General features: G+C 40.3%; 1 protein-coding gene and 1 pseudogene across 6 annotated transcripts in view; one reads left to right on the top strand and one right to left on the bottom strand.

The window, feature by feature from the left end:
- Positions 1–2616: 2616 nt before the first annotated feature.
- The window catches only part of FYCO1 (FYVE and coiled-coil domain autophagy adaptor 1), a 43495-nt gene continuing 19698 nt past the window's right edge, over positions 2617–26413 (bottom strand). For 2 of the 5 annotated variants that reach the window (XM_083874156.1, XM_083874157.1), the window contains exons 10-19: positions 25939–26057; positions 24894–25061; positions 24313–24462; positions 22721–22926; positions 22233–22377; positions 13311–13394; positions 10379–10468; positions 8433–8643; positions 7064–7173; positions 2617–6626 (exon numbers count right to left, since the gene is read on the bottom strand). In XM_083874156.1, coding sequence (XP_083730282.1) covers positions 6551–6626; positions 7064–7173; positions 8433–8643; positions 10379–10468; positions 13311–13394; positions 22233–22377; positions 22721–22926; positions 24313–24462; positions 24894–25061; positions 25939–26057 — 1359 coding nt within the window. In that variant the 3' untranslated portion in view covers positions 2617–6550. The remainder of the gene's footprint in view (positions 6627–7063; positions 7174–8432; positions 8644–10378; positions 10469–13310; positions 13395–22232; positions 22378–22720; positions 22927–24312; positions 24463–24893; positions 25062–25938; positions 26058–26413) is intronic. The other 3 variants (XM_083874159.1, XM_083874158.1, XM_083874160.1) reach the window with 3 other exon arrangements.
- On the top strand, positions 13403–19055 carry LOC310916681 (C-X-C chemokine receptor type 6-like; annotated as a pseudogene). Its single transcript has one exon. The product of its transcript is annotated as a C-X-C chemokine receptor type 6-like (transcript).

The following is a 26413-nucleotide window of genomic DNA, read 5'->3' as shown; positions in this document are numbered from 1 at the left end:
AAAAATTAAGGGCTTCAGAGACATTGAGTTGTCTGTCCCAGGGATATTTGTTGTACGGTGCAAAGCTGTCATAAACCAGAACACAAAAACCAAACTCATGATTCAACTGACTGCTGGTTATGCACTGGTATCTTTGGAAAAAATATTGAACCTCGGGCCAGCAAGACAGGGAGTAATTAAGTGCCAAACTTAGTGAAATTTGGAATGAGACATCAGGTTGTGGAGACTGTCATTCCCAGAAGTGGTGTGCTGTAATGGACCCCAAAACCCGAGCCCACGGGGCATCATTTATCTGTTCCCCCTTGCTCATCCCCTCACAGGGACATCAACTCTCCTGCTGACCACAGCCAACACCTGCCACTCTTCAAGTGCAGGATGTAGTGCTCAGGAGGGTTTGTTTTAAATAATCTCATTTAACCTGGTTTCCCTTCTGGTATTTAGCTCTTCCAGGGAAAAAAGAGTTTTCATTGTGCATTTATCATTAAAGCATGTTGGTAAACAAGAGCTTTCTACAAAGTTTGGTGCTGCTTTTCTAGCTAATAGGGTACACCTGGGCAGATGGGATTCAAGTTTCATATGCATTTATTAGGATTATTTTTTTTTTTACCTTTTCCTTAGGAAGAAAAATGGTCAAAGATGTATGTATTTTTTACTGTATGTGTAAGAGGGGTGTGGAGGTTTTTTGTCATTTGTGCTCAGCAAACAGAAGACAAAATTAAATAAAGGCACTGCCATATACACCAAGGGGATGAACTGGTTGCTTCTTGCCTACACATCCTTCCCAGTTTGGACCCATTCACATAACCTGTTTGCGATCACAGCATTTACTCCTCTCAAAAGAGCCCAAAGGAAAACTCTGCTAAGAGAGTTTATTTCAAATATCTAACCCTTGTGGTGTGGAAGCTGCAGCTGAGAACCCTGCAGGCACCACAGTAGGTTTAGGCTCCTGAGGTGAGGGCTGGGGTGCAGTCCAGGGAGGCAGGACAGGTTTCTGAGGGCAGGGGGGGAGGGAGCACACTGGGGGCAGATGCTTCCCCACAGCAGCTTAGCCCCACTATCCCTTTTAGAGGCTGGGGGTGACAGTGCTCTTACGAGGGTTCTCCTGGCCCCCAAAGAGCCCTTAAGTTATGCAAGCAAATAAGTGTGCAAACCTTAGCTGCAACAAGCTCCACTTCCCTGCACTACATCTCACCAGCCCCAGGAACTTGAACTTCGTGGCCATCTCACAGAAAGTAAAGCTTCTTCAGCCTCCAAAACACCGTGGGAAATATTCATGCTCGATCAGCAGGTGAAACTGCTGAGGGTAGTGAAACGGCAATGAACTCGCAGCAGTTTGGGGTGATAGGGTTGTCCCTGGGTCAGCACATCCTGCTCTGAGTCAGGCTGCTCCCATCACTTTGCCAGGGGAAGCTGGGGACCAACCTCCCTGGAGGAGGTTTTCCCTCCTGGGGTTTGTTTCACCGTGGCTGCCTGCAGTCCAGCAGCTGCTGGTGGCTCCCCAAGCTGGTCTCAACACACAAACTTGGGGGAAGCTGCCTCCCTGCACCCCTCTGGCTGCAGCTCAACACCAACCCCTCTTGTTGGTCGGCACACAGCAGGGACTCAGTCATGGAGGTATTTTCTGCCATTACTTACTCTTGTATCTGCTGAGGGTCTCTGTCTGCCAGCAGCACAGCTCTTTGTGGCCAAACCCTTCTTGGGCTCCTCTGTCCCTCTGCCCTGATATTTTACTTGGATTTATCCTACCACAATCCCTCTTGTGCCTGGCTGGGGTGTCCCCAGTCTTCACCTGATGCTGTCTTCCAGGATGGGAGGTTTTCTCACAGGCAAAGGGTACTCTGCTCATGCTTTACACACAGCTCTAGCAGGATGAACACAAAACAGTTGCTGGAAGTCCTGGGAGAGGTCTGAGATCTTCCATGGCTTGGGTCCCCTCCCTTCTCTTTGAGGCCGTTTTTTCCTAGATGTTCCCAGTTTTACAGTCTCCTATGCTATTGCTCTTCTTTGAAGAGGCAGCTGGACTCATTCCTGCCCCATGTGCTGCGTTATCACCGTGGTGGTGCAGGCAGGCATGTAGCCTGCTTGTGGGACGGGGGAGGAAGCTGGGAGAGCCCATGAGAAACTTTTACTCTGCAGGCAAACCTGCCTACCTAGTGCCTCCTGTGCCTGAAACAGACACATCTTTATAGAAGCACCTTTTCCAGAGAGCAAGGAAGTGATGGAAGGGTGTGAAAGTACAGGAATTATTACTATATTTGGACTTCAAAGCATCCCTGTGACACTTGAAGGACTAATGCAGAGGATACCATGACCTTGCAGAGCTTCACATGGTCCCCACGGAAAAATGTTATCCTGTGTGTGCCAAGGCCTGTTCTTGGGGCACAAACCAAGAAATATAAGGCAGAAGTAGGGTTGGGAGAGCCTTTCCCCTAGCACCAAGGGAGGGCAATTACCCAGTATGGATAAAAATGCATTACTGGAGATGGACACAAAGACTTTCAATGGCTGCAGCATTTCCCTGCAGAGATGAGGTACAGCAAGGTATGGTCACTTACACATGTACTGGCTTTATGTAAAACTCACTCTTTGCAGGTCCCCCATACTCCAGATTAGGCTTTGCTGGAGGCTCATATGAGGGAAGCTTCTGAATGTGGAGCCAGGACTCCAGATGCCTCTGAGGATGCTCAGAAATTTCTATTGGTAATTGTAGCTTTGAAATGAGCAAATATAAATTTCATAAAACCCCCAAGTAGTCATCAGATTTATCTTCCACACAAAGCCATCCCTACAAGGCAAAAAAGGGACAAACATTCTCAATGATAAAGAATTTTAATCTTTAATTCCTGAGGTTAAAAAAGAAAAAAAAAGCATCAAGAAAAACATTCCAACACAACCGTTTACATTTCTGTAACTGTACAGACACTGGTGTACATGATTTTTCCCCTATCTGGTGCAGGAAGTTTGATGTGAACAGGGCTTGCAATTCTTTGGCAGTTAAGACCAAAAGATGCTTCTGAACAAGTTACAACCTCAGTGACTGAGCATAATTAAACCTATAGTGCAATTTCAGTTTTAGGAAAGAAGTCAGGCTTTTGTAGCTTTGCTATATGGTAACGTGGTATGCTCTTGTGCAATACCCCTTTCATTTTTCATTAAGAAACATTGAGTAATGTTGAATAAAGGAACACTGTCATTTTCTTGAAGAAACTACATTCTTTCCTTCACATAAACCTCTTTGTAACAAAAATCTTACCCTCCATATCTTCTTACCCTTTCCCACACCCAGAAGAACATCTAATTGCTTATGGTGATCACAATGTATAATTTCTTTGTCCTATGAATGTGACATCTCCTTCAATTAATTTAATGATCAGTTAAAAATATTTTTCTCTTTATTGCATTCCTGCAGATATTAAAAAGCCCAATTCAACAAATCACCTGAGCACATATAAATAAACAGATTTTTCAGCATTGCTGGCATAGCTCATATGAACAAGCATTTTATGAATGGAAGAATGAGGTGCTTGAATTAAATAATCTCTTGCACAATGAAATAACCTCTTGCACAAGCCTGCCCTTGTGCAAAGTCCTTTATTGAGTTTCCACGATTTCAGTAATGAACTGTCTGGGACATTTAAACAAAAGGTCTTTACTAATGTCAAGTTCTTTACTGTCTCCCACAGCTTCTCACAGCTGCTATGATGGGATTACTGCTCCTGGGAAGCTTCCTCTAACAGCTGCCCTCCTGTCTACTTGCACCTTACCAGCCTGATATTTCATCATTTAAAACTTTTTCTCTCTTTCTGACCAAAGTACTGTCTTTCTGGTTCTGACTGGTTCTGGAGTCAGGTTCTGACTCCCACTCTTAGTCCTCTTTCAGAGAGAGAAAAAAATAGTCATAAAATTACTCTCAAAGGGCAGGAAAACCTGAAGAAAAGGAACCATAAAGACTTAAATGCTAAATGAGAACAGTCCAGTGGATTTACTCCCTTTCTCCCAAACATAGCTTCAGCTAGTCTCAGGAGTGCCTACATGAGAGACCTCCAGGGAATCATCTGGCTTACTACATGGAGACAATTATTTTAAGAGCTAAATGAACAGGGGCTTAAAAATATTTGCCACAGAATAAAAAAATGTCAAGAACTGGATGTGGAGAGGAAATCAAAAGGCAAGCCTATCAAATTATTTTTAGTAGAGAGACTTCAAATACTTTTTAACAGAGATGTCACATTTTGGCTGAAAATACTTGACAGTGTCCCTTTACCTTACATTTGGCATTTTAGGAAAGATATCCCAGTAAAATTAGTATTCTAAGTAAACAAGAGCAAAATGTTTTTTAAAACCACACCTAAAAGCTTAAAAGAAAACTGCAGCAGGTTTCAGTAACAGCTCAGTGAAATTGCATAGCAAATGGTACACAGTACTCCATTTTTAAGCAATAAATAATTTCTTCTTGCCTAATTAAATATAAAATATAGCTTCAACACTGAAATATGCTGTAATTCATGAACCAGTCCATGTCATTTATTGGTGTTTGTTGCTCATGTCAGTCTCTTGTCCATCTCATTTTCATGCACACAACTAGGTCAGGGCTTAAGTGCACTGCAGCCTTCAGGAGCTTGCACCTTCCACTGACCACTCTGCCTGGCAGAGGGTTGGGAGCACACCACCACCATGGGGGAAAAGGCAGCTGAAGGCAAGAGAACGCTATTGATGAGCTAGAGACCTAAATCCTAGGTGCTCCATGAAAAGTAGTCATTCTTCCACAATCTTTTTCAAGATCACTGTATTATATATTGTTAACAACTGGAACAAATGATGAGCAACCTTTAGCTTTAACTGCAATTATTTTCTTTTCTATGATCAGAAATTTGCCTCTGCCTCAGCTGCTCCTGTGTGTCCAACACTTGGTTTGTGATCTCCACCTTGTAAACAAACAGTCTTTTGAGGTGGGCGATCCCTTATGGGTATTGGATTGGAGGGACAACCAAAACATAAACACCAGCTGGCCTCTCCTGACCACCTTCCCTAGCTGTGCTTGTTCCTCCAATTCCCTCTCCTTGCTTTTACATTTACAAGTTTGCCCCTTTCCTCTCCCCAACCATTTGCTTCAGTTTATGCTTGCCCTTTTTTCTTCTTTCCCCTCATGTTTTATTTTCTGTCTTCCACCATGACCCCTGTATGCCAGCTACAGCTGCCATCAACTCTCTGCAGGGTTCCTCAGAGGTTGTGCTGGTCTTCTACCAACTGCTGCACTAAAACCCTCAGGGTCTGAGGTTTCCTTGGGAGAACAGTAACATGAGAAATCAGATGCACTTAAATTATGAGGAGGGCTGGTTGGGAGAAAGAGCTTTTCTTCTTTCTCCTGCCAAATGTTTTGCCATTCTATTTAAGACAGGTTCTTTTATACAGAAAAATACTTTCAGGTATTTTGACAAAAAGGTGAAAGTCTATACAGAAAGCAGATGGTTTGCATAGAAATTTTGTATAAGTGAGAACCCAATCTTCCCTTAAAAGGCAGTGTTTAACAGCCCTTAAATCTGAGATGGAAAGTTACCAGTTGGATAGGGCAACTGCAAGGCTTAGGAAAGGGAACACCACTGGGTGGAGAGCTCACCAGGCCTGGATACACGTTCCATTTTGGATGGATGTTTTGAGACTGGTTCAAAGATTATTGCTGCTTTCCACGTGGTCTAGAGAGAGATGCTGCTGATCTCCTCAGAAACTGTGCTTTCCTGTGAATGCTGATGACTAAGGTGCTAAGGCAGGAAAAAGGAATGCTCCTCTTCCCAATTTCAGCAGTGAGCAGTGCTTTATTCCACAGGGGATGTTCTGCATTCTGCCACTGGTGCTCACCATAGGAACTGGGTTCCGTGGGCCAATATACAGAGTACGGTGAGCCGAAGTGAAAGGAGTTGCTGCTTCGTGTCTATTATTTTGTAACTGGTATTCAGTGCCAAAGCATTGGAAAAAGCCAGTTAACACTTACAAAGTCTTAGCCCAAAATGTATAAAACTCCTATGGTTTGCTGCTTATAAAACTTGGAAAAGATAAAAAATTCCAGATGGATTACAATATTTGCCTGTGCAGACTGAAGTATTGCATAATGGCTGCTCTGACTGTAAGAGCAGCACAGCAGAACAGAGATGGTTATGTTTACACCTCAGTGAAGAGGTCAACAATAGGTATTTTTCTTTGAAGTTCCTTTTGAAGGATATTTTTGGAAGAAAAATAGCTCAATTTTCAGCAGACAATTTCAGTTTGCATTTAGATACACCCACACTTATTTTTCTCCCCACTGAAAAAGATTGGTTATTATTGACCTGTTAAACCCAACAACATGGCTTTTCAGCAATCTGTACACAGTACAGAACCATTAGTGTTCCTGAAAAGGCTTCTGTTTTTAGTGTACACATCTCCTCTTAAGTGCATTAGAACTATTGCATAGTTTCAAAGTCTTCAAACACAGTGGTAATCAGAATGCTTACACATGTACATAAATAATAGCATATCTTAAACATTTAATTAAAAATACACAGTATAGGGAAGGCTATGGGAAATCACTTCCATCATAGATGACAGGTCGCTCAATAGCCAAGTGATAGAACACTCTTTTTGAGATAAACCTGAGAAGGAAAGAAAGAGAACAAAAAGATCATGTTAGCATAAGCCAACAAGAGAGGAAGCCTTAAAAGTGCATTCAGCCTTTCAGTTTACACTTGGGCAAAAAGATTCACTGTTGTCAAAAATAAGTATGCCTGTGCAATGGCCCTCAGGTTTGTTTTTAAAAAGATGACAATCCTGACTAAACTGTCTTGGAATGAGCCACAAGTTACTTGTTTACTTCTGTCAACCCTCCCAGAGGTTCAGAAAGAAAAGTGAAATTCTGCTGTGGGGGTAGAAAAAAAACAAGAACAAGAAACAAAACTCTTGAAGATCTCTTGGCAAGTGAGGAAAAATTTCTTATACTTACTTCTGAATGGCAGAATAATGGTACATCTGATCAGTTCCACAGTCTGTAAAACCAAGCTTATTTCACCTTTTACACCTGGCTAGGACCTACCTAGAGAATGTGTTATCAAATATCAGGGTGTAGACTCCAGCGTTTCTGACTTTCACCTGTCCTCTGATAGTTTCCTTATGAGAGTTGCAGCGAGTCATAGGGATAAGAACCTGGAATTCAATACAAATCAAGATGAAGTTTGCTATTTGCCCTATAAACAGGCATTTTCTTTCAGAAAACCTTGATTTCAGCCACCTTGAAACTCACAAAGTGCATCTATACCTGCAAAACTAATTGCTCTGATTAGCATTAAAAACTCACCCAAACAAAAATCTCACAGTGAGACATCTGTTTTCCTTTGATTATATCTTTACAGCACTAACCTATGGCTATTAATCTCTGCTTTAGAGACAGAATCAAATCCTGAACTTTAAAATGTTAATCTAAGAAACTTTAGTAACTTCAGCAAGTTATATATCCATATATCCAAGAGCAGGATTTAGCTAAATATATCTTTTAATATATGTTTTTATACTCTCTGCGTAATAAAATAAGCTTTCTCACCAAATCTTAATTGTTTATCTGAGCTTACAGCAAAAGTGTGTTTATCTGTGGTTCTATGTGTGAGTTGCTGTAAAACCCTAGCACAGCTGTCTGAAGAGCAGCTGACATAGATCAAGGATGAGCCTATAAAACACAAAGTTTTACCAGAGAAATATATGAAGACAAAAGCAGCATTCACACTTCATTTAGCTTTCAGATTAAGAAAAAGAGACATTTTACACGGAGTTAATAACTGTGCAGTGAATTAACACAAACTATATAAATGTCTTATTCCCTCAGTAAATCACAGCCATAGAGTTCACCATACCACGGTGGATTAAACCAACAGCTGCCTTGTCTTCAGCAAAACTTTGCAATTAGTTGAGTAAAATAGATTCACTTAATGTGTAATCCTCATGAAATATGGACAGCACATATAAAACTGGGTACTTTGGGCACTGGCAAAGAGATTTTGCACACCATCAACACACTTAAGTATATGCTTCATTGAAAGAAATGTAGGTAAACCAAGAAATTTGTTTCCCTGCTCATGAGCCTGGCAAAACCAGACCAAAGAGTTTACAAACTAAGTGAAACTGAGGAAAAAAAATAAAATTTGCAGACTTGGATATTCAATTTTGCTTAATAATACTGGGTGAATTTCAGATGCAACCAATAGAAGCTACAGGGCTTTTCAACTCAACTTTTGCAGGCAACATTAAAGTCGTAGCTTTGCCTTTAGCAGAACTGCAGCTTAACTGGAGAAACAAATCCTTAATGCAATAGCAACTGGCATTCTGGTGAAGACCTCCTAGCAATACTTGTCAATTGCTGTAGGCTGGATGAGTGTGGAGCAGTACAGCCTCTAAGGAGACAAAGGCCTTACTTTGCACTGATCCAGCGGCGTGTCTTCCGACTCTTGGTAGACAACGCTGAAGGATATGCTTTTGGGGTCTGATGAGAAGATCCAGCTAATTGTTAGCCCCATCTCTGTAACAGTGATGGGAATGATACTGTAGGTGCTAGATTTGATAAACAGCTCTCTGTTGCTTTCTCCAAAATTCATGATCTCTTCTACTGTAAGGGGTAATTTCATCCTGGAAGGGAGAAATATACAATTACTTGAAGAGATCCAATCCGCTTACTCAGACGAAACCATTAATCATTGATTTTTATTTTCCATCTATTTCAGGTAGATTTCCACAGCATATTTGGGACCAGTCCACAAGATGCATGAAAATTCAGCCTCAGGTGAAGGTAAAAGCTACAAAAAAGCTGACTGATATTAAGAACCTTCACTTCTCTGGCACGAGTGGATTTTGTTCACTTATTTATTTCATTTCAACTAAAGAAAACCAGTGCTGGAATAAAGCTTTTTACAGTTACTACAAATAAGAAGGGAGTGCTGCCCTCTACTGTTATTTTTAAACTAAACGTAAGTACCTGGTTTATTCACCTTCCTAGATGAATATAAAAATTTGCACAGGAAACAGGAGGGATCAGGAGTACAGGTGGATGGAATGTGAACAGCAGCTCTGTTCTGAAGCACTTAACGCTACCTTTGGGTCTGTTTGACCCAGCCAAGCTGCAAAAAAACTAACTCAAAGTACTTCCAGTTAAAAAGAAAATTCTTAGCATCTAGATGATGCAGATGCTACAGCATTAGATGCTGTAATCTAATCTAATCTAATCTAATCTAATCTAATCCTACAGCATTAGATGAGATTACTTGATTCTGGTATCTATTTAAGACTGTGAACAGTGAGGCCCTGAAGCAGGAGAACACCAGTTACTTTCTTCAGGGGAAACCTGCAATTTCTAAGATCTCACCTACATTTCTAAGATCTCATCCTAACTAAAACTAATCTCATCTGTCACTTTTCAGGCCAAATGAACTGTTTGCAAATCAATGAGATCAGAGTAAACCACAGTCCTGTTGTGTCTCAGGCGACCTTTGCTTTTAATAAACTAAATATCATTATGTGTTTTGCCTTACAGCCCAGCTATGATTCTAGTTACTGCTTCATTTACCTGGATCTCTGAACAGCAGCAACAAAGTTGAAACATGGACTGATTTACCTCCTTGCTGTCAAAAGTTTAAAACCTTTCCTATAACTAAGGCAAAATTTCAAAGCTAGGTTTAAGGGGACAGTAAGCAAAGCTGAATTTCTTTAAGTCATGTGCACTTCCACACATTGGATTCCCTTCTTGGCTGTTGCAAGTGACATGCTGTATCACTACTGCATGTAATTAGGAATTTCAGAACAGGACACATGCAGAGAATTGTGCACACACAGTACACACAGAGCTTGAGCTGAGGCTCAGATGCACATTTTATGCTATGGCACGTATCAACCACAGCAGGCAAAACAGATTCTGGGAAGCCATGGATAAATAACAGATACATGCTCCAAAAGGCCATAAATTCCCTCTCTTTGGCAAAGGTCCATCTGGAGCTGCATTCCCTGACTTGCCCTCCCACTTTCTTTCAGAGACTGCTAGAACTGCACAGCCTTCTCTCTAAACCCTCTTCGTGTTGACAGCAATTCCTACAATAAAAATAGGAAATGTTTTCTCATGGGATGTGGACCTACATCTTTCCTTCTCATTCCCCAGCTGCAGTGAAGTTTTCTAGGACTGAAGAGAGAGGACCTGGCTCATGGCTGCTGCTCTGCATGGTTGAGTTACACCCTCTCATCCTCCTCAGACCAAATTCTACTGTGGGACACAAGTGAGGAGCTCTTCCAGGAGCTTGCAATGCTTGTGCTCACAGAGCTGATATCAGTTCAGCCTTTATGCTTTCACCTATAGCAATGAAATTGTTCTGCTTACATAATTTCTCCTGACTTCAACAAGCATATCTCAGCATCTTGAGCAACTTGCCAGTCTTCGGATTCATCAAAGGTTGAAGACGTGCTGTTTCTAGAATAAGGAAAAGAAGGAAAATCATTATTCTCTTGAGCAGTATATGATCAAATGTGATCTGCATGCTGATGCCTTCCTAAAACAGAAATGTTTTGATAGTGCTGATCCAAATTCTAGGATTCTTACTTGGCACATTCTAGTGACAAAACTGGGCAAAAGTGCAGCCCCCTTCTGCTCACCACTGTGCATGAATGTAAAGCTGCTTCTCTCTGGTTTCATGAGGTAAGAGGAATACATATATACCCTCCAGAAAATATTTTCTGCGATCATAACATAAATTTCTTATTGAGATGATGACAGGTTTTGAAGATTCTCTGGAAGGTGGGAACTAGAGGGGCAGACACAAGCAAAACAGTCTGCACTGGTCCCTTAAACAAAGCTTAGAAAAGGATGAGATGTCTTCCTGGATTTATTCTGAGAGGTTTTTTACAGACATATTATCCAGGTCCTTACTCTGATAATTGTTCACAAAACATAGCCTATTGCTGTAGAATTGCTACCATGTGACTCTTTTCATACAAAAAATACTGCATGATTCAAACACAAATACATCAAATATACTGTTACAAGATAACACAGCAGGATGTTTCCTCCGCATCCAGCAGTGAAGCAGAGGGAGAACCTGCTATCCACTCCTTACCTCAAAAAAGGTGTATGCTCTGGGTGAACACTGGAGTAGCACCAGGTATGAATGACAGGGCTGGACACACAGAGAAGGATGAGTTTGAGATTCAGGAAACAAATGCTGATAGTTTCCTAGTAAGTTAGAGCTTCTCTGACTGATTCTTGTTTTATTTCTCTGCATTCCAGCAGTTTGAGACAATTAAGCTGTCATTTCCAGAAAAAACCCCAAGGATTCTTACTGACAGGGAACCAGCTGGTTGGTTCCTTCCAAAAACCAGCAGAATCTAATAAAATGTAATACCATACATTTCTCAACCATCACATGCAGTAATGCCCCAAGAGAGCATAATTGCCACACTTGCTGTAGACCAATTCTCAAAACCAATGCACAGTTCAGCATTTTCTTTTAAACCCAATAGGACATTGCTCTACAAGCAGCACTGCTGAGCAGAAGAGCAGGAGAAAATATCTCCTTCAGGTGGTCATGAGCAGCACTGGAACATACTGTGTCAACACATGCAATCACATGTCAGTTTAGTGCAGTGGCATTATTGTTTATAAACAGGATGAATTTACTGCTATGACTGCAAATTAAACTGCATCCACTGTCTATACATTTCCTGAACTCTTATCTCAATATTCCTGTTCTTTTATTCTTGCAGCCTCTTGAATAACTCTTGATTTTTTCAGAGTCACACCACTACTGTTAATACCCTAAAGAGACAGGTGGGATGTGCATGGGAGATTCAAAGCCGTAATTAAGTGCCAAAATCTGAGTTGTAACCAGATACTAGGAATGTAGGAATGAAGTACTTACTACGTGTTGGTCCATAAAGGTTAGTACAACATCTGTGCAAATACTTACTGATACAAATAATTTCATTGTTAACTATCTTTATACAACCAGATAAGAAAACTGATTCTGAAAAAAAACTCCAAACCAACAAAGTAGAAAACTAAACTATAGCTTGTAAACCTACCCATATATTTTCCTTGCATGTGGGAACAGCAACTGGCTTCATGCTGTGATCCACATAAGTCTCCCATCCCACCAGGTTAACTACACAGGTTAATTTCACAGCCTTGAATTCATGCAGAGCAAGAGAACTACACAATTACAGCCTTTCCAGAAGTGTCAAACTCCAAGATTTACTACACAATGCCATTAGAATTCTTGATTTAATGCATTAATTTCACCTTTCATTTGGAAACCTGAAATAGAGGTTAAATCCCAGGACGAATATATGTCCCATGTTCTCTAACTCATGATTTTCCTTATTCCTGCTGCTGCTACCCAGTACATGGTTAGGTGGTTAGCTTGTCACTTGGCTGTTCCAACCAATAAATCCACCACATATCTAAGGCTAAGGGAATGCTAACTCTCCTAATTTGTGTATTAAATCAAAGTGCCTCATAATCACAAAGAAAACCCTTCTTCTCTTTATGATACCTCACTGAATCTAAGAGTCTAAACTAAGGTCTGGTAGGCTATAATATAAGAAACAGTATCATAATTTAACTCTGGAGCATTTTTCCCCTGACAGGAGAATTTATTCTTGAATGACCCACTCACCCTTTGTGTCAGCACTAAGGATGTTCCTGCAGCTTGCCAGGTCCCCAGATTATGTATATGCACCCTTTGGTATATCTATTTAAACGGTCTGTATTGTTTCCCTTCTTTTTCTTTCTAAAAGTGAAATGAAGTGGTGCTAAAAGCAGAAAGAACTGAAACATGGAAAAGACACTACAGCAAGAAGAGAACAGCTCTAATTCTGCAAAGCCTCAAGACACAAATTGTTGGAAGCTGATACAGCATTTTGAAGAATTATTGCTTCATTCTTGTTCTTATGCACTTCCTCAGGCACCTGCTGTTGGTCACTGTCCCTAAGGTGGATGGTCTGGTCTGGTGTGCCTGTTCTTATACATGGAAAGCATTTCTTACAAATGATACTAAAAATACTGTTGCCAGCATTATAAATGGCTTGGAGAGTTTAAAGTTAGAAGTCCCTTTTAGAATTAAAACCTGAAAAAACCTGGTTCAAATCTGGACTCAGCAATTTTCTGTTTATATAAACATCTGAGCTATGACAGCTGTAGCTACGTGTCTGAGGTGTCAGCTTTATGTGGCTGAGCAGTGAAACCCCAGAAGCCATCTGCCTGTCAGCAGTGCAATGATTTCTGGAGAGAACTTCTGTCATCCAGGTGAGAGTCTTACCGAATTGTGTGAAAGGCAGAAAACTGAAACGGAGACTGGAGGCTGTACAGAGCCCCTAACAGCTGCTTAGCCCAGCAAACATATCTGAAAATGCAAAGAAACAATCAAAGGCATTATGCTGAAGAGCACCAATGATTCCCTGGGCCTGCTGTTTTCTAGCAGGTCAGACCCACCCCAGGCACCCTAACTTAGTTATCAGCCTTCCTCTCTGACCCAACAAAGAACAGTGAAAATATAAAGAGGGCAGTAAAGGATCAGAAGAAAGGATACCACACACAGCCCTTGACATGGGCAGGAAGAGAGACATGATTTGGGATGGAGCAAGGGGGATACAAAGCTTACTGACTTTTTAACAGGGTGCAAGACAGTGTCTTGCATGAAGGTGTATGAGTGGGGAAGGGATGGGAGTGTTAAGGGCAAACCCTGGTATATGTTGAGATGGGAAAGCATCACGCAAACAACTGCAAAACTACACAAAAAAAAAAAGATGGATAGACATGAAGATCCACCAAAGTGTCCTATGGGTGAGCTGCTATAAAGTAAATCCCAGCTATTTCTCAAAAAAGTCTGTATGACTTAGCTGTGCTACATCCTCTATGAAACAAAGAAAAACAACAAACAATACAAAAGGACTCCCCAGCCTTAAAATTGGTCACACTCTATCTTCAAGACAAGAGACAATACAAAAAAAGCAAGCTAAGGAAACAATCATGACAAAGGAATACTTCTGTGCTCTGTGCTCCAAGGAACAACATGCAAAATATTTTTGGTTGTATTTTTTTTTTGTGTGTGTTGTTGTTTTTTGGGTTTTTTTTGTTTTGTTTTGTTTTGTTTTTCATTGTGATAGGGAAGAGGTTTGGCAAAGGCTTTGAGATGAAGACAGCTTTCAAACACTGCATTTGCAAAATGTTCTGAACAAGAAATCAAGAAATTAGGGATTACCAGAGTGCTTTCAAGTCCCCTTCCCAGCAGGAGGCAGCAAACAGATGACTGGAAACCAACACTAAAAATACTGACAGGCTGCTGCCAGTATAGCGCAAATACTGCAGTCTGAAGGTCATCAAGGCAACAGCCACCTCTGTGGGTAACAGTAAGTCAAGATGCCTTTGAATTTTCTTTTCACACAATTCTTTAGAGGCAATTAAGGGAAACTGAGGCAGAATTATAGGAAAGATATAGCAGAAGCAGTTTCTGTCCTGAGTTTACACCAGTATCCACCAGGAGACCCTAGTCATTTTAGCAGAGCTGCTGCCCAGCCCTCCCTGTACCTCCGCAGAGGCTGCTCCATCCCAGAGCCTGCAGGTACCCTGCAGCCAGGGTGGTTTCTGCACCCAAGGTCCTTCATAGCTTTACAATCAAATGTTCTTCAGACTGATCCATCCAGGAGTAACAGCTACTCTCTCAGCCGACTCCCTATAGGGGATAAATTCACACAACCCATATGTTACCACACAGCTTAGGCACTGCTGTGTCATCCTCATACCTTATTCTGAAACTGAAAATAACTGATAAAAGCAGGTGGTTATCACAACCTATTGCTCCCCTGTTTGACAGGAACAGTTTGTTCCTGTTTGAATATTTAGCACTTTGATCCCAGTTTGTTTCCTAGAGGCACAGAAATTGCTATCACATGCAATGAAACACAAGGGAGAACTCAGTTTTTAAAGAGCACTACACAGTCTTACATTTCTTCTGTCAGTAGTGTTCTTTCAATAAATAATGCTGCAGAAATAAGTCAAATTTGGTGCTGTTTTTTTTCCTTATACACATTTGTAGGTACCAAACTCAAGAAGTCAGAGATACAAGCTCACTGTTCTACAAGTCAGAGTCCCAGAAGCACTCCAGCTATGGTACCACAGGCTTGCAAAGATCTGCCAGTATGGGTTTGTTTCTCTCTCTAGTGTTTCCCTCTCTTGCAGAACCAAGGGACACTTGAACCGTACATTAGAACTCACTGGATGAGGCCTTTCAGCCAATCCTAAGGATTCAGAGGTGAGTTCTGCTAATCTTATGCTGGGTAGTATCTTGTAGTAGGATTAATCTCACAGAAACATGGTTTTTGTAGCTCAAGAGAGAAGGCATTTAGCTTTTGGGCTAAATCTTTAATAAGCCAATAAACCAATCTGACAAAAGACTTTATTTACCAGGTAAACAGCTTGCAAAGATTGCTAGCCTTGGGGCCATTACTTTTACGTGCTGGCAACAGCCCTGACTGCACAGCTGTTGAGTTAAGGAGAAGCTTAAGGAGTTAAGCCTCTCCTCAACTTGGAGACCTGACACTGCAAAACCCCATCAACACTTGAGAGGGAGGGTGATGGAACAGGCTGACAGAGAATTTGTCACTCCTGCTTCTGAGAGTAATACAAATGTAGTACATTAATGAAAATCCTCCACTTTTTCAGTAAGTCACTTGAAATGGGGAAAGGAATAAGTGCTGTCATCTGATGATATAACTGACATCTAAAGAACAAGATAAGGCTTAACTGAACAACAAGTTCTGAAGTACTCATTGAGACTCAAACCCTGCCTTTTGGGACCTGTCCAACCCAAGCCAAACAACTCTGATGCTCAGAGTCTGCAACCTGAGGCTAAATGGCAAAATTTGGCAAAACAAATTCTATTTCTCTCATGGGTTTCCCCAGAAACCCCCAATCCAAGCACTAAATCACTGATGTATTAGAAAGCTTAAGCCTTATACCGTTTTCAGAAGCCTCTTTGTAATTGTCTTTTGAGTATCTTTTGAGTCCCCATCAGCATAAATCTGGTAACAGATGATGTATTCAAATCCACCAGCTGTTGTGTTTGGGTCTTGACTGTCAAGACAATCCTCTTCAGCAAATAAATAGATTTGCTTTTGTCTGCCATGGATGCTTTACTACAACTCTTATCTGTTAGCACTTAGGATTTTGTCTGTCTCCTGGATGCATTAGGATTTAATTATTTGCTGAGTAAAAAAATCTCAATCCGTCCCCTTCCATGCTGCCTTTAAAGAGAAGGCAACATGGCAACTACAGACACTGCTAACTTTTATTATAACTTCTCCATCACGGATCCCTATGAAAAGAGAAATGAGAATTTTCATATTAATAAGAGTCTTCCTGCCACATATGTATTTTGTTGTTTTCATCCTTGGCCAACAGGAAATGCACTGGTCTTTGTCATACTAAGTTTCTACATGAAACTGAAGACACTGACAGAAACTGACAATACTTTTGCTGAATGTGGCTATAGCTGACTGGATTTTTCTTTGGATCCCCGCTCTGGGCACACTCTGCCGCTCAGAAGTAGACTTCAGGCAGTGTGCATGTCATACCATATGGGGCTTGTATGCACTTCAGTGTTAACTCTAATGTCTATCACCTTTGACCGCTTATTGTTGTTATTTCTGTCACCAGAGCCCTGCATCAAACCAATGACATGGGGGAAATTAATTTCTGTCTTGACCTGGGTGATCTCACAAGCATTTGCTGCACCACACTTTGTTTTTTGGGAGGTGTTAATTTTGATAAGGCAATATGTCAGAAAGAATACCCAAACTGCCACACAGAACTGGTTCTTGAAGTGATCCAAGTGACTCTTGCTTATTTTATTCCCATGCTAGCCGTGATCATCTGCTACTCACTAATTATTATTTAGCTGTGTGCTAAAAGTTTTCAAAAGAACAAACCTATAAAAATATTTTCTGTAGTTGTCCTGTTTATTCTTACCCAGATACCCTATACTTTCTTCAGACTGATAAACATCATAGACTAGAGCTTTAAATTGAACAGCAGCTTTGATTATACAATTACCCTAACAAAAACTCTTGCTTATTTTTATGGCTGTCTTAAACCCTCTATTTCTTCATGGGAATGAAAATCAGGAAGTACTAACACAAAATTATTTAAAAATCAAGATGTGCCAAATGGTGAATTATAGCTCAACAGTGGCAAACCACTGAAGAGACCTTTTACTGCTTTATATTGTGCAGCAAAGTGCCACAAGCATGTACCCACTATAAAACTGCCTAGAAAATCTGGCAACTATTTTTTAGGTTCTTTTTTTTTTTTTCTGTTTGTTTTGTTTGTAAATATTGATGTAGGGAGCCTGAGTGAAAGAGGAAATACAATACCATTAGTAAAAACACTGTGATCAGCTTAGAACCAACCTATTTTCATCATGGTACTTCATTGCTTCCTGCTTTTTCAGTCCAAGCTGGTAACTGAGTAACAGTGCAGACAATCTTCAAAAAGTATAAAAAACTGATATAAAACTCCACTTTTCATCACATAAAAGTAATTTGAAATTCCTGACTCCCAAACTTCTGGCCTGCTGGTTTTCTATCAATCATGTTTGTTAATGAAAACTTTTATGAGTTGTTTCAAATATATTACATATATTACATATTTTAGTTCAGCCCATTAATTTAATGAGAATTCCTGAATTAACAACATGTATATTTCAATCTTCTTGCTGGATTGCATGTATGGTTGGGGTTTTTTAGATGTTTTGGTTTGGGTTTTTGTTTTTTTTTTTCCATCTAGGAGAAGGTCTGTACACAAAATCCTTTTGCATTCATCTAAAATTCCTGTAATAAAGCAGCATTTTCATCTGCCTTTCATCTAATATCAGGTTCACAGTCTGAATGTCCCATGCACATCTTTGTATCTTACATATGATAACAGAGCTCATGTTGCCAGGTTACCAGGCCCCTTGTAAAATACCAGGGATATCATATCACACACACATGGGCTCCAACACTGAGCAGTGTTTCTGTAGATGCAAACTCTCACACCCTGATTCCACACACATTCTTTGCATTGTGGCATCTTTCCAGTCTGTTTTTCCTGGCACCTTGGTTCCCTTGTCATGAAACTGCGGATTCCTTAGTTGTTTTCCAACCTTGTTCCACCAGTTCTTCCTTTTCACCTCTGGTCTTTTTGCTTCCCAGTTGGAGGCAAAAAGATGTGGAGGGGGCAAAAAGAAAGCAGTAGGACAGGCGTGGAGACTGGAATAGGGAAAAGAAAGAAAGGATGTTGCAGAGGAGCAAAGGGAGGACTTTATGCAGCTGTGGGCTGCTTGCAATAAAGGCAGAGTTGGGTCTGGCCCAAAGGGTCAAAGTCCTTTGCATTACAGCTTTGAAATACCAATTTTAACTGTTTCAAACCATTCTTCCAAAAACCACACTCTCTGGATGTTCCTTTACTCCCCATTAATACCCAGGCCTTCCTATCAGAGCACTGCAACTCAGAGGAACCTGACCCTTTTTGGCAGCAGTGTGCCCATCTCACCATTTTCCCCCTTAGGAAACAGCTGCTTAGGCAATCCTTTCCTTACTACACAATCTCTTGTTTCTCCCACAGTGAAATATCCTTAAAAACAAAGCCATGAAGAAATGTGTTGTGACTAGATGTGGAAAGATGCCATCTTAACACACAACTGCAAAACAGGCTTTGCCAGCACAGGGTGACAAGAGGTGCTTCTGTCCCCTCTCCTTCCTGGCTGGTTCTGCACTGGGCAGAGAATTCACTTCCCCCTTTTGGCTACACCACACCCTGCCCAGCCACGTGAGTTGTAATTAGGTCAGCAAAGAGTGTTATGAGTCATCAAGAAAAAAAAGAATACAAACCAAAGCAACCACAGTGCAGACAGACTGAGATGTTCTTTCTACCACCACCAAGGTGTGAATAAACTCTTTGCTCCTATACCAGGCTAGTGGCAACTTTGGGGTTTTTCACTCTGCTGCTATGATCTTGATTTTGTTGCTGCAACATTTAGTGCAGGCATGTTATGCCTGCAACACATAAAAATGGAAACACAGTGGACTGGTTTATCCTGGGGCCCTTTGTTTTAGAACACAATATGCAAATGTGAATGCTTTAGAAGTAAGAGTTTGAAAATAGAACACTTCAAAAGAAAACCCATGAGCCTTGAAGCAGCAGGATGTATCACAATTGCACAATTAATCTCAGCTTCTCACATTAAAGATTTTGATGAGGTTGGTCCAAACACACATAACAAACCTGAAAGGATGAAGTAACTGCTGCTTAATCCCAACCTTTAGGAAAGAGCTACTTCAAGGTCAGCCAGAATTGTGCTGGTACAATCATCTCTCTTACCCTGCCACACACGTCTGCAGTTGATGACTAAGTTGAGTTTTAATTGATTCTCAACTGACCTGTACCAATAAAGGCAGCCTCTCAAAATTTGCTGTTATTAAATAATTTTGTTGTAATTGTTTCATGTCACTTCAAGGAAAGAACAACAGTGGCAAGGCTAAGTGAAGAGACCAAGTGAAAAATAGAGTAAAAGTACAGAAGGCACCAAAAGGGGGAAAAATAGGAACAGGAATGTCCTTTAAGATAATTCACTGCTTTGAGGACCAACTTGCATCTTCAGTCCAGTAAGGACTCACACCTAGTATTCTAGGTATGGTCAGTGTGAAAATCTCTGCTGTCAGCCAGTGTAAGGCCATAAAAAACTATGTCAATGGAGCATGTCAACTGCAGATCTTCTACTTGGACAGCAAGCCTCCCTTCTCTTCTCTCTCCTGGCTGCTCATCTCCTTCATTTTTTCAAGCTCCACCAGCTGGTTCAAATCTCTGGCAAAACCAAATTAGCGTAGATTATTTTCAGCAGATCTCAGTAAAGAAGTTTAGCCTGAAAACTGACTTATTTCTATGCCTTCCCCAGACCTGTATCTAGCAATCACAATCTTGGATCCTTTGTGTATTCCTCAGATAGTAGATATAAGCAAATTCTACTCCCAATATTCAATTTTATGCAAAGAGAACATTAGTGGAATGCCAGTGGAGACTATGTGAAGTTTCCACCTAGAAATCAGGCCACATTTAGCTGGACACTTTAGAAAGAAAAAGAAAAAAGATGGTAAGTCTAAATGAAGTTCAAGGTGGTCAGCCCAGTACAGCCAAGAAATCTGCAGCAATCATACCAATAGCTCAGAATGTCACTGAACTGCAGGTCCTTGAATTGTGGGAGAAAACACAGTGAAAAACTTTCAGTACATCTCTCATGGGCTGCTGTCAAAGCTGGGAACAGAGGGTCGGTAGAACCTTTGCTCATATTCAGTAAAGTGGCTCTGGCACATTTACTCACAAACAACCAAAGTATCTCATGCTGCACTTCCTGCTCCTGTGCTAAGTGACACTCAAGCTTTGGGTACACATGTACTCCTCACCACAGAAACAAGTGAGAAAACCTGTGTGCTGTTACAATCAGCACTGTGCTCTGCTATTTTTCTTTAACATGCACCACAGGCACCACACCATCATCTGACTCATGTATCAATTTCTAGATCTCTCCCATAACACAAACCCACAATCAACATGAGATGCTCAAATCATCTGCAATGCAGGAAGGCCATTCTCCTCTCCAGTGCTTAGGCTAGTGAAACCTTCCAAATACCTTCCTGGGTATGATGGGAAAGGGCAGGTGTCATTTTTGTTCTCTGCAAAGAATGTCCCAAGTTCAGAGTACAACCACAGTAGGACTCTCCCACCTGCGCATGAAACTGTTAACAAAAAGCAACATAGGATAATGCACTATTTCCTGCTTATAATCTGGCAACAAGGGAAGCTGGACAACCTTTAGAAGTTTACATGGTGTGAGTAAGTGCTCTTCAAGAATAGTATCCCCTTGGTTAGTGGCAATCCTTTCTTCCTGCCTGAATACTTTGTCAGATTAGATGAACTTAGACTAATGTCAAATTAAAACAAATGGTCACCACCCACTTTCTCTTCTCCTGGTTGTTTTCTCCAAAGCTGACTCACCTGTAATATACCTGCTGCAGATAGCATGAATTAAAAGAAGTAGTACACTTCAGTTTTTTCTTCATAAAACAAACAAACAAACAAAAATTCCTCACCACAAATTGTCCTTTTGCAAAACAAAGGCAATACTAAATTCACAAGGGCACTGTGAAGCTCGGTTCATTCATGTCCATCCAGTACATGATAAGCAGGAATGTACTGTAAGTGTTAACTGTATACAAAGTAGGCTGAATACATTTAAGGTTTTCACCAAGAAACAACTATGTAGAATTTTGAAAAGTTCTTTTTTTTTTTACCAAATAAACAAGTCTGTACTGTCTGCCTTCAACCCAAGCTGCAAGTCATTGTGGCTTATACCGGAAATGGGTCTGTTGAGTCCAAAAGGGTCTAGGTCTGCCTTCTCAGCAGCAGAATACTCTGTGACTATTTTCAGTTTAGCATTTAGATTTATCCTGTCTACTCTTCTGCTTGGAAACAAAGCAAGTACATAATTTAGGTGAAATTGCTGCGGTTTTTTTTCTTCTCAAAAGACAACATATTTTACAGAACAGAATTTTTGTAAAACATTTGAAAATATCTGAACAATAGTAAAACAATATTTTGCCTAAAAATCGATACACATTTAACAATAATACTACAATGTAATTTGCAAACCAAGTATTTGGATATTCAGATAGCCTTAAATCCTTTTCATTGGTAATTTATATAGAAAGAGATGTTGAAAAATTACTGAAACCTGCACTCACTCCCATTTTTTAAGAAAGAAAAGAACAAACTTGTGCCAGATGTAGCTACACAGTTGTTCTTTTCTGTAAGCTCTCATCTTTAAGGTAGTAAGGAAAACACAGAGAGCCTTAGTGCTGACTTTAATGGTGACAGCTGGCCTGATGACAGCACAGAGCTGGGACTGCTCCCCTCTCTTGTGGTAAAGCAGGTGGAGAGAGAGCATGGAGTGGTTTAGATTTACTAGATTGAATGCTGACTGTGCAAATAGACCAAAATTATCTTGTGTTGTTCTACTGAACATGTGGCCTGGGAACAGAGGTCTTCACTTTACACAGAGGTTGACTACTCTCACTGAATGGGGGAAAAAGAAGAACATTCTAAAGCATATCCCAAAGAGTCCCCTCTTTGAGAAGCAGTGTTTACTCACAAATCTGTCACACTTTGATCCAGAGAGTCTCTTTCCATCTGACTTTCATTGTGGAGAGAGTCAGATTCCTGTACTTGGCACAGCTCCTCATCAGTGATTATATCAAAAGCTGCATCATCTGGTGGCTTAGAGGCTTCACTTGCAACTGTGCAAAAAAAAATGAGAAGGAACATAAACACTATTACCTGGTTGTCTGGAAAACAAACAAGCAAAACCCTTAAGGGGGAAGCCTGGGCCATTCCTGTTCATTTACAGAAGCAATAGATAACTATTAGAACTAACGGAAAATCTTGGGCTGACTGACGTTTATTTAATATACACAAACATTTCTCTCAATACCAATCAAATTCAAAGACAGGATCAGTCCCACCCTGAAAACACTCCATGACCTCCTGCAGGTCATTGGAGCAGGAGGTGACCATGTGGTTTCTTGGAGACTGTTGAAGAACCCTACTTATTTCTCCACAGCATGCAAACAATAAACTAACCAAAAGCCCTCTCAGATGGTGACACAGGCGATTCCAATGAAGCTGGTGATCCTTCCTGGTTGGCACTGGATCCAGAGTCATCTGCACTGTCCACAATGACTCTAGGCTTATTAAAGCAAGCTCTGCAGCAACGCTCCTTTTTTCCACCAAGCTTTGTCACCATGTAGTTGTTGCAGCAGTAGTAGCAGAAAATGCGGCCACACATTCTGGAAATGATTCAAAACCAAAGGTGTTAGAAAAGTACCACATACAGCCGGAACATATCTCCATGACAGAGTCTGGGGCTCTCTCATAATGGTCTTGTTTCCTGCAAAAGCATGAAAGTACACCCATTGGTAGAACTCCTAACAGACCACGCTCCTTTCTGAAGTGAAGCAAGTCTTTGTGACAAGCACACGACAGAAATTCACATTCACACTTTGCTACCTTAATAAACAGGTAAAACAGAAAAACTAAAAATACAAAAAAAATTAGATATAAAGATATAAACCAATCAAATGGCTTAAGAAGAAAATTAACTTAATACTACACAGGCCAAATCTCACAGACAGATAGAACGAAACTTGATTTCATTATAAGGAGTTTAAAACCACATCTGTATGTCTCTGCTTCATAATGACCCCTCTTCCCTTCAGAAAGGAAAAAAAAAATTCAGCATTGGACACATATGTCTACATTCATCCCTCCTGCCCTCTCCATTCAGAAATCTTACAGTACTAAACTTGTCAACTAGTTTTTAATGAGCATGTTGAGATTTTCATGAAGAAAAGTATCCATAAGGGATGACTGCTACTCAGGAAATTTTAATAGATGTGTTTTTCTGAATCATTTAAACCATTACTGGGTGAAGACACAAGCAGCTTTCAGAGAGCTTAGCAGAAATGAGTAATTTGGAAGTTGTTGCCCAAAATGACTTCACCATTCACTAATCCCTATAGAATGTTGTTTACATTCATGTGAGATGGAAACAGTTCCAGTGCTTCCTTCTTTCCTTACATGAGAAATCAGGTCACGAGGATAAGGAACAGTAAAGAGACAAATTAAACATATCACTAGGACCCTGAAACATATCCATTAAAATAGTTTTCAATAAATCTAGGTTGGATAACTAATACTAACTATAGGGTAAATAATTTAATGTCCACTTTAAAAAAACACTCTGTAATAGTTAATTATCTCTGAACATGCCTGGTGTAAGTAAACAAATTTATTGTTGCACAGCACATTGAAACTTGTTCTGGAATACTTTCATCACAGTAGCAAAGCCATTCTAGTGAATATTGTTTAGAGCAAGAACAGAGTAGTGCACAGTCCTTCAAAGAAACACACTGTACAGGGTGTGATTATCTTTCTTTCCAGAAATGAGAAACTGTCTCCTCAAGTCAGAGCTGCATCTAGATCTTTGTCTTAATATGTGTCAAGGGATCTTTCCAATAATGTCTTATCCCCTTGTAAGCTCATGTGTTCTTTCAGCCTCTACAATTATTAACAATTTTGACCACTGAACTGTGAACATTAAGAAATATTTCCTTCACAGAGACGATCATACTGACTTTTACTTTTGACCAGTGCAATACAGTTCAACAACTGACCTGCAGTGGTGTCGGCGCACCATCCATGAGAACTCTCTCTGGCAGTCCAGACAGTGATTAACTTCAGTGTCCCCCTGCCACCTCTGCTCTGCACTAAGCTTCTGCTGGAACTCCAGAGCATCGGATTTTTGCCACAAAGCATCCTTATCTCTGCAGTGACACAGTTAAAAGAAAGAAAAACACATTGAAGTTGTCCGTGTTGGTTTATTGTTAACCAGCCTCAACTGGAATGCCGGTGAAAGCTTCACAGTAAAAATTCCTTTGCTTCTAAAATTCTGAGGAGCTTTCAGACATAAAGATAGATCAAAAAGCCTACTGAAGCTTTTGCAAAGACAGGGAGAAGAACACATGCCATGCAGAGAACTACATATTTTTTTTCAAAACAGACAGCAAATTAAGGAGATATTATTAAGTGTTACATTTTTGACTATATTATGGAAAGGCAAAATTTCAACTGCTAGTGAATATGGTCTTTACTTGTACCTTCAATTTGGAATATAAGCCTGGATGACCTAAGCAGTATCCCTGAGCATCCTAAGCACAAATTTTAATTTCTGCCTGCTGTGTATTTTGATGCCAACCTGATAAGTTCTATCAAACGCTCTTCAAGAAACTGCTTTGTTCTTGTCAGGTCATCCAGCTCAGCGAATAACTTCTGGTCACTGCTATCTTTGTCTGCTGCCACCTTGCTGAGCTTCTCAGTGTAATCCAGGATCTTCTCTTTTGCTTCATCAGCTTCTTTTTGGATCCTGATCAAAGGCAATTATGAATCATTTTTAGCTCATGTAAATTTAAGTCCTCCCTGTGGAGCTTCTTCCCCCTGATAAATAGGCAGTTTCAGTGAAAATTTTCTCAGTGTGCATATTTTTTAGAGTTAGACAGAATCTCCCCAATTTTCTGCATTACTGAAAATGCACATAGATCCATTATCTGGTGAACAGAGCCAGCAACCAGTGATTTCTTGGATGCCCTGCTTATAGTAAAGCTTATGATGGCTACAAACTAGGAATAATACAGATGATTATCACCACAAAGATGTAAAAATACATTGACTTATTGGTTAACCTATTAGACTCTGTGTGAGCCCACGCCTCATGAAGATCTATTTTTATCCACACCACACAGGCCCACGTTACATACCTTGAAAACACATCCTGAGTTAGATTATTAAAGCTGATAATAAACCTGACAAAGACATGCAGGATGTGGTCTCATTCAGATAATTTTTACTGATTCCCTGAAACTTCACGAAGAGGAGAGAAAAAACAAACTGTCCAAAATTACAATTTTTCTATTCCTTACAAAAAATCCCAATATTGTTTAAATTTTGTGCTTAACCTATAAGGCAAAAAGAGGTTATAAAAATGTCCTACATGAATTTATATCAGCTAATTTAACAATACAGTAAAAACTGTACACACATTCATGTGTGCTGGATAATTTCCATGTTTCTCATCTGAAGTGTCAACCTGATACTCCCTGCCAGTGCCCATGCACTATTTGTTCTATATAAACCCTGTGGCATATGGTACTTCATAAACCATGGCGATTTTCAATATGTTTTGATCATTGCCCCCTTGCTTGGCCTCCAAATAACCAGCTTCTGTAAAGAACCCAAACTCTCACCTTTCCAAGAGTTCTCTAAGAGAAGTCAGTTCCTCTTCCTTCTGCAGCCGAGCAGATTCTGATTCTGACAGCTGCTCTCTTGCTTCATCCAGCTTTCTACACAAATTTGTGTTTGCAGCCTAGTAAAATGAATTACTGTATTTCCTTACATATGAAAACAAGACTTTACCATGCACAGGACAATTACCAAGACAGCTAACAATGTTTTAAAAGAATCAGTTACAGCCAAACGACCAATTAAGATATTATTGTATAAGCAGGCAGTAATTAGTTGTGTACTATTGACTGATTACTTCTGTCACACTGAATAAGGGATACATGCTAAAGTAAGACATGCTAAGTGTTAAGCCTGTGTCAGCTGAGGTTTTGCCTCCTTATCAAGAAAAATCCTTTAAAAATAATGGCAAAAGAATATACCCTGAAAGCTTTTTCACCACCTAAAAGCTTCAAAAGAGAAAAATTAAATAGGAGGAAA

Source organism: Zosterops lateralis (genome assembly GCF_965231275.1).
Source record: "Zosterops lateralis genome assembly, chromosome: 1".
Lineage (NCBI taxonomy): Eukaryota > Metazoa > Chordata > Aves > Passeriformes > Zosteropidae > Zosterops > Zosterops lateralis.
Note: the sequence above shows the minus strand (reverse complement) of the source record. Positions and strands in the feature narration are given on the sequence as shown.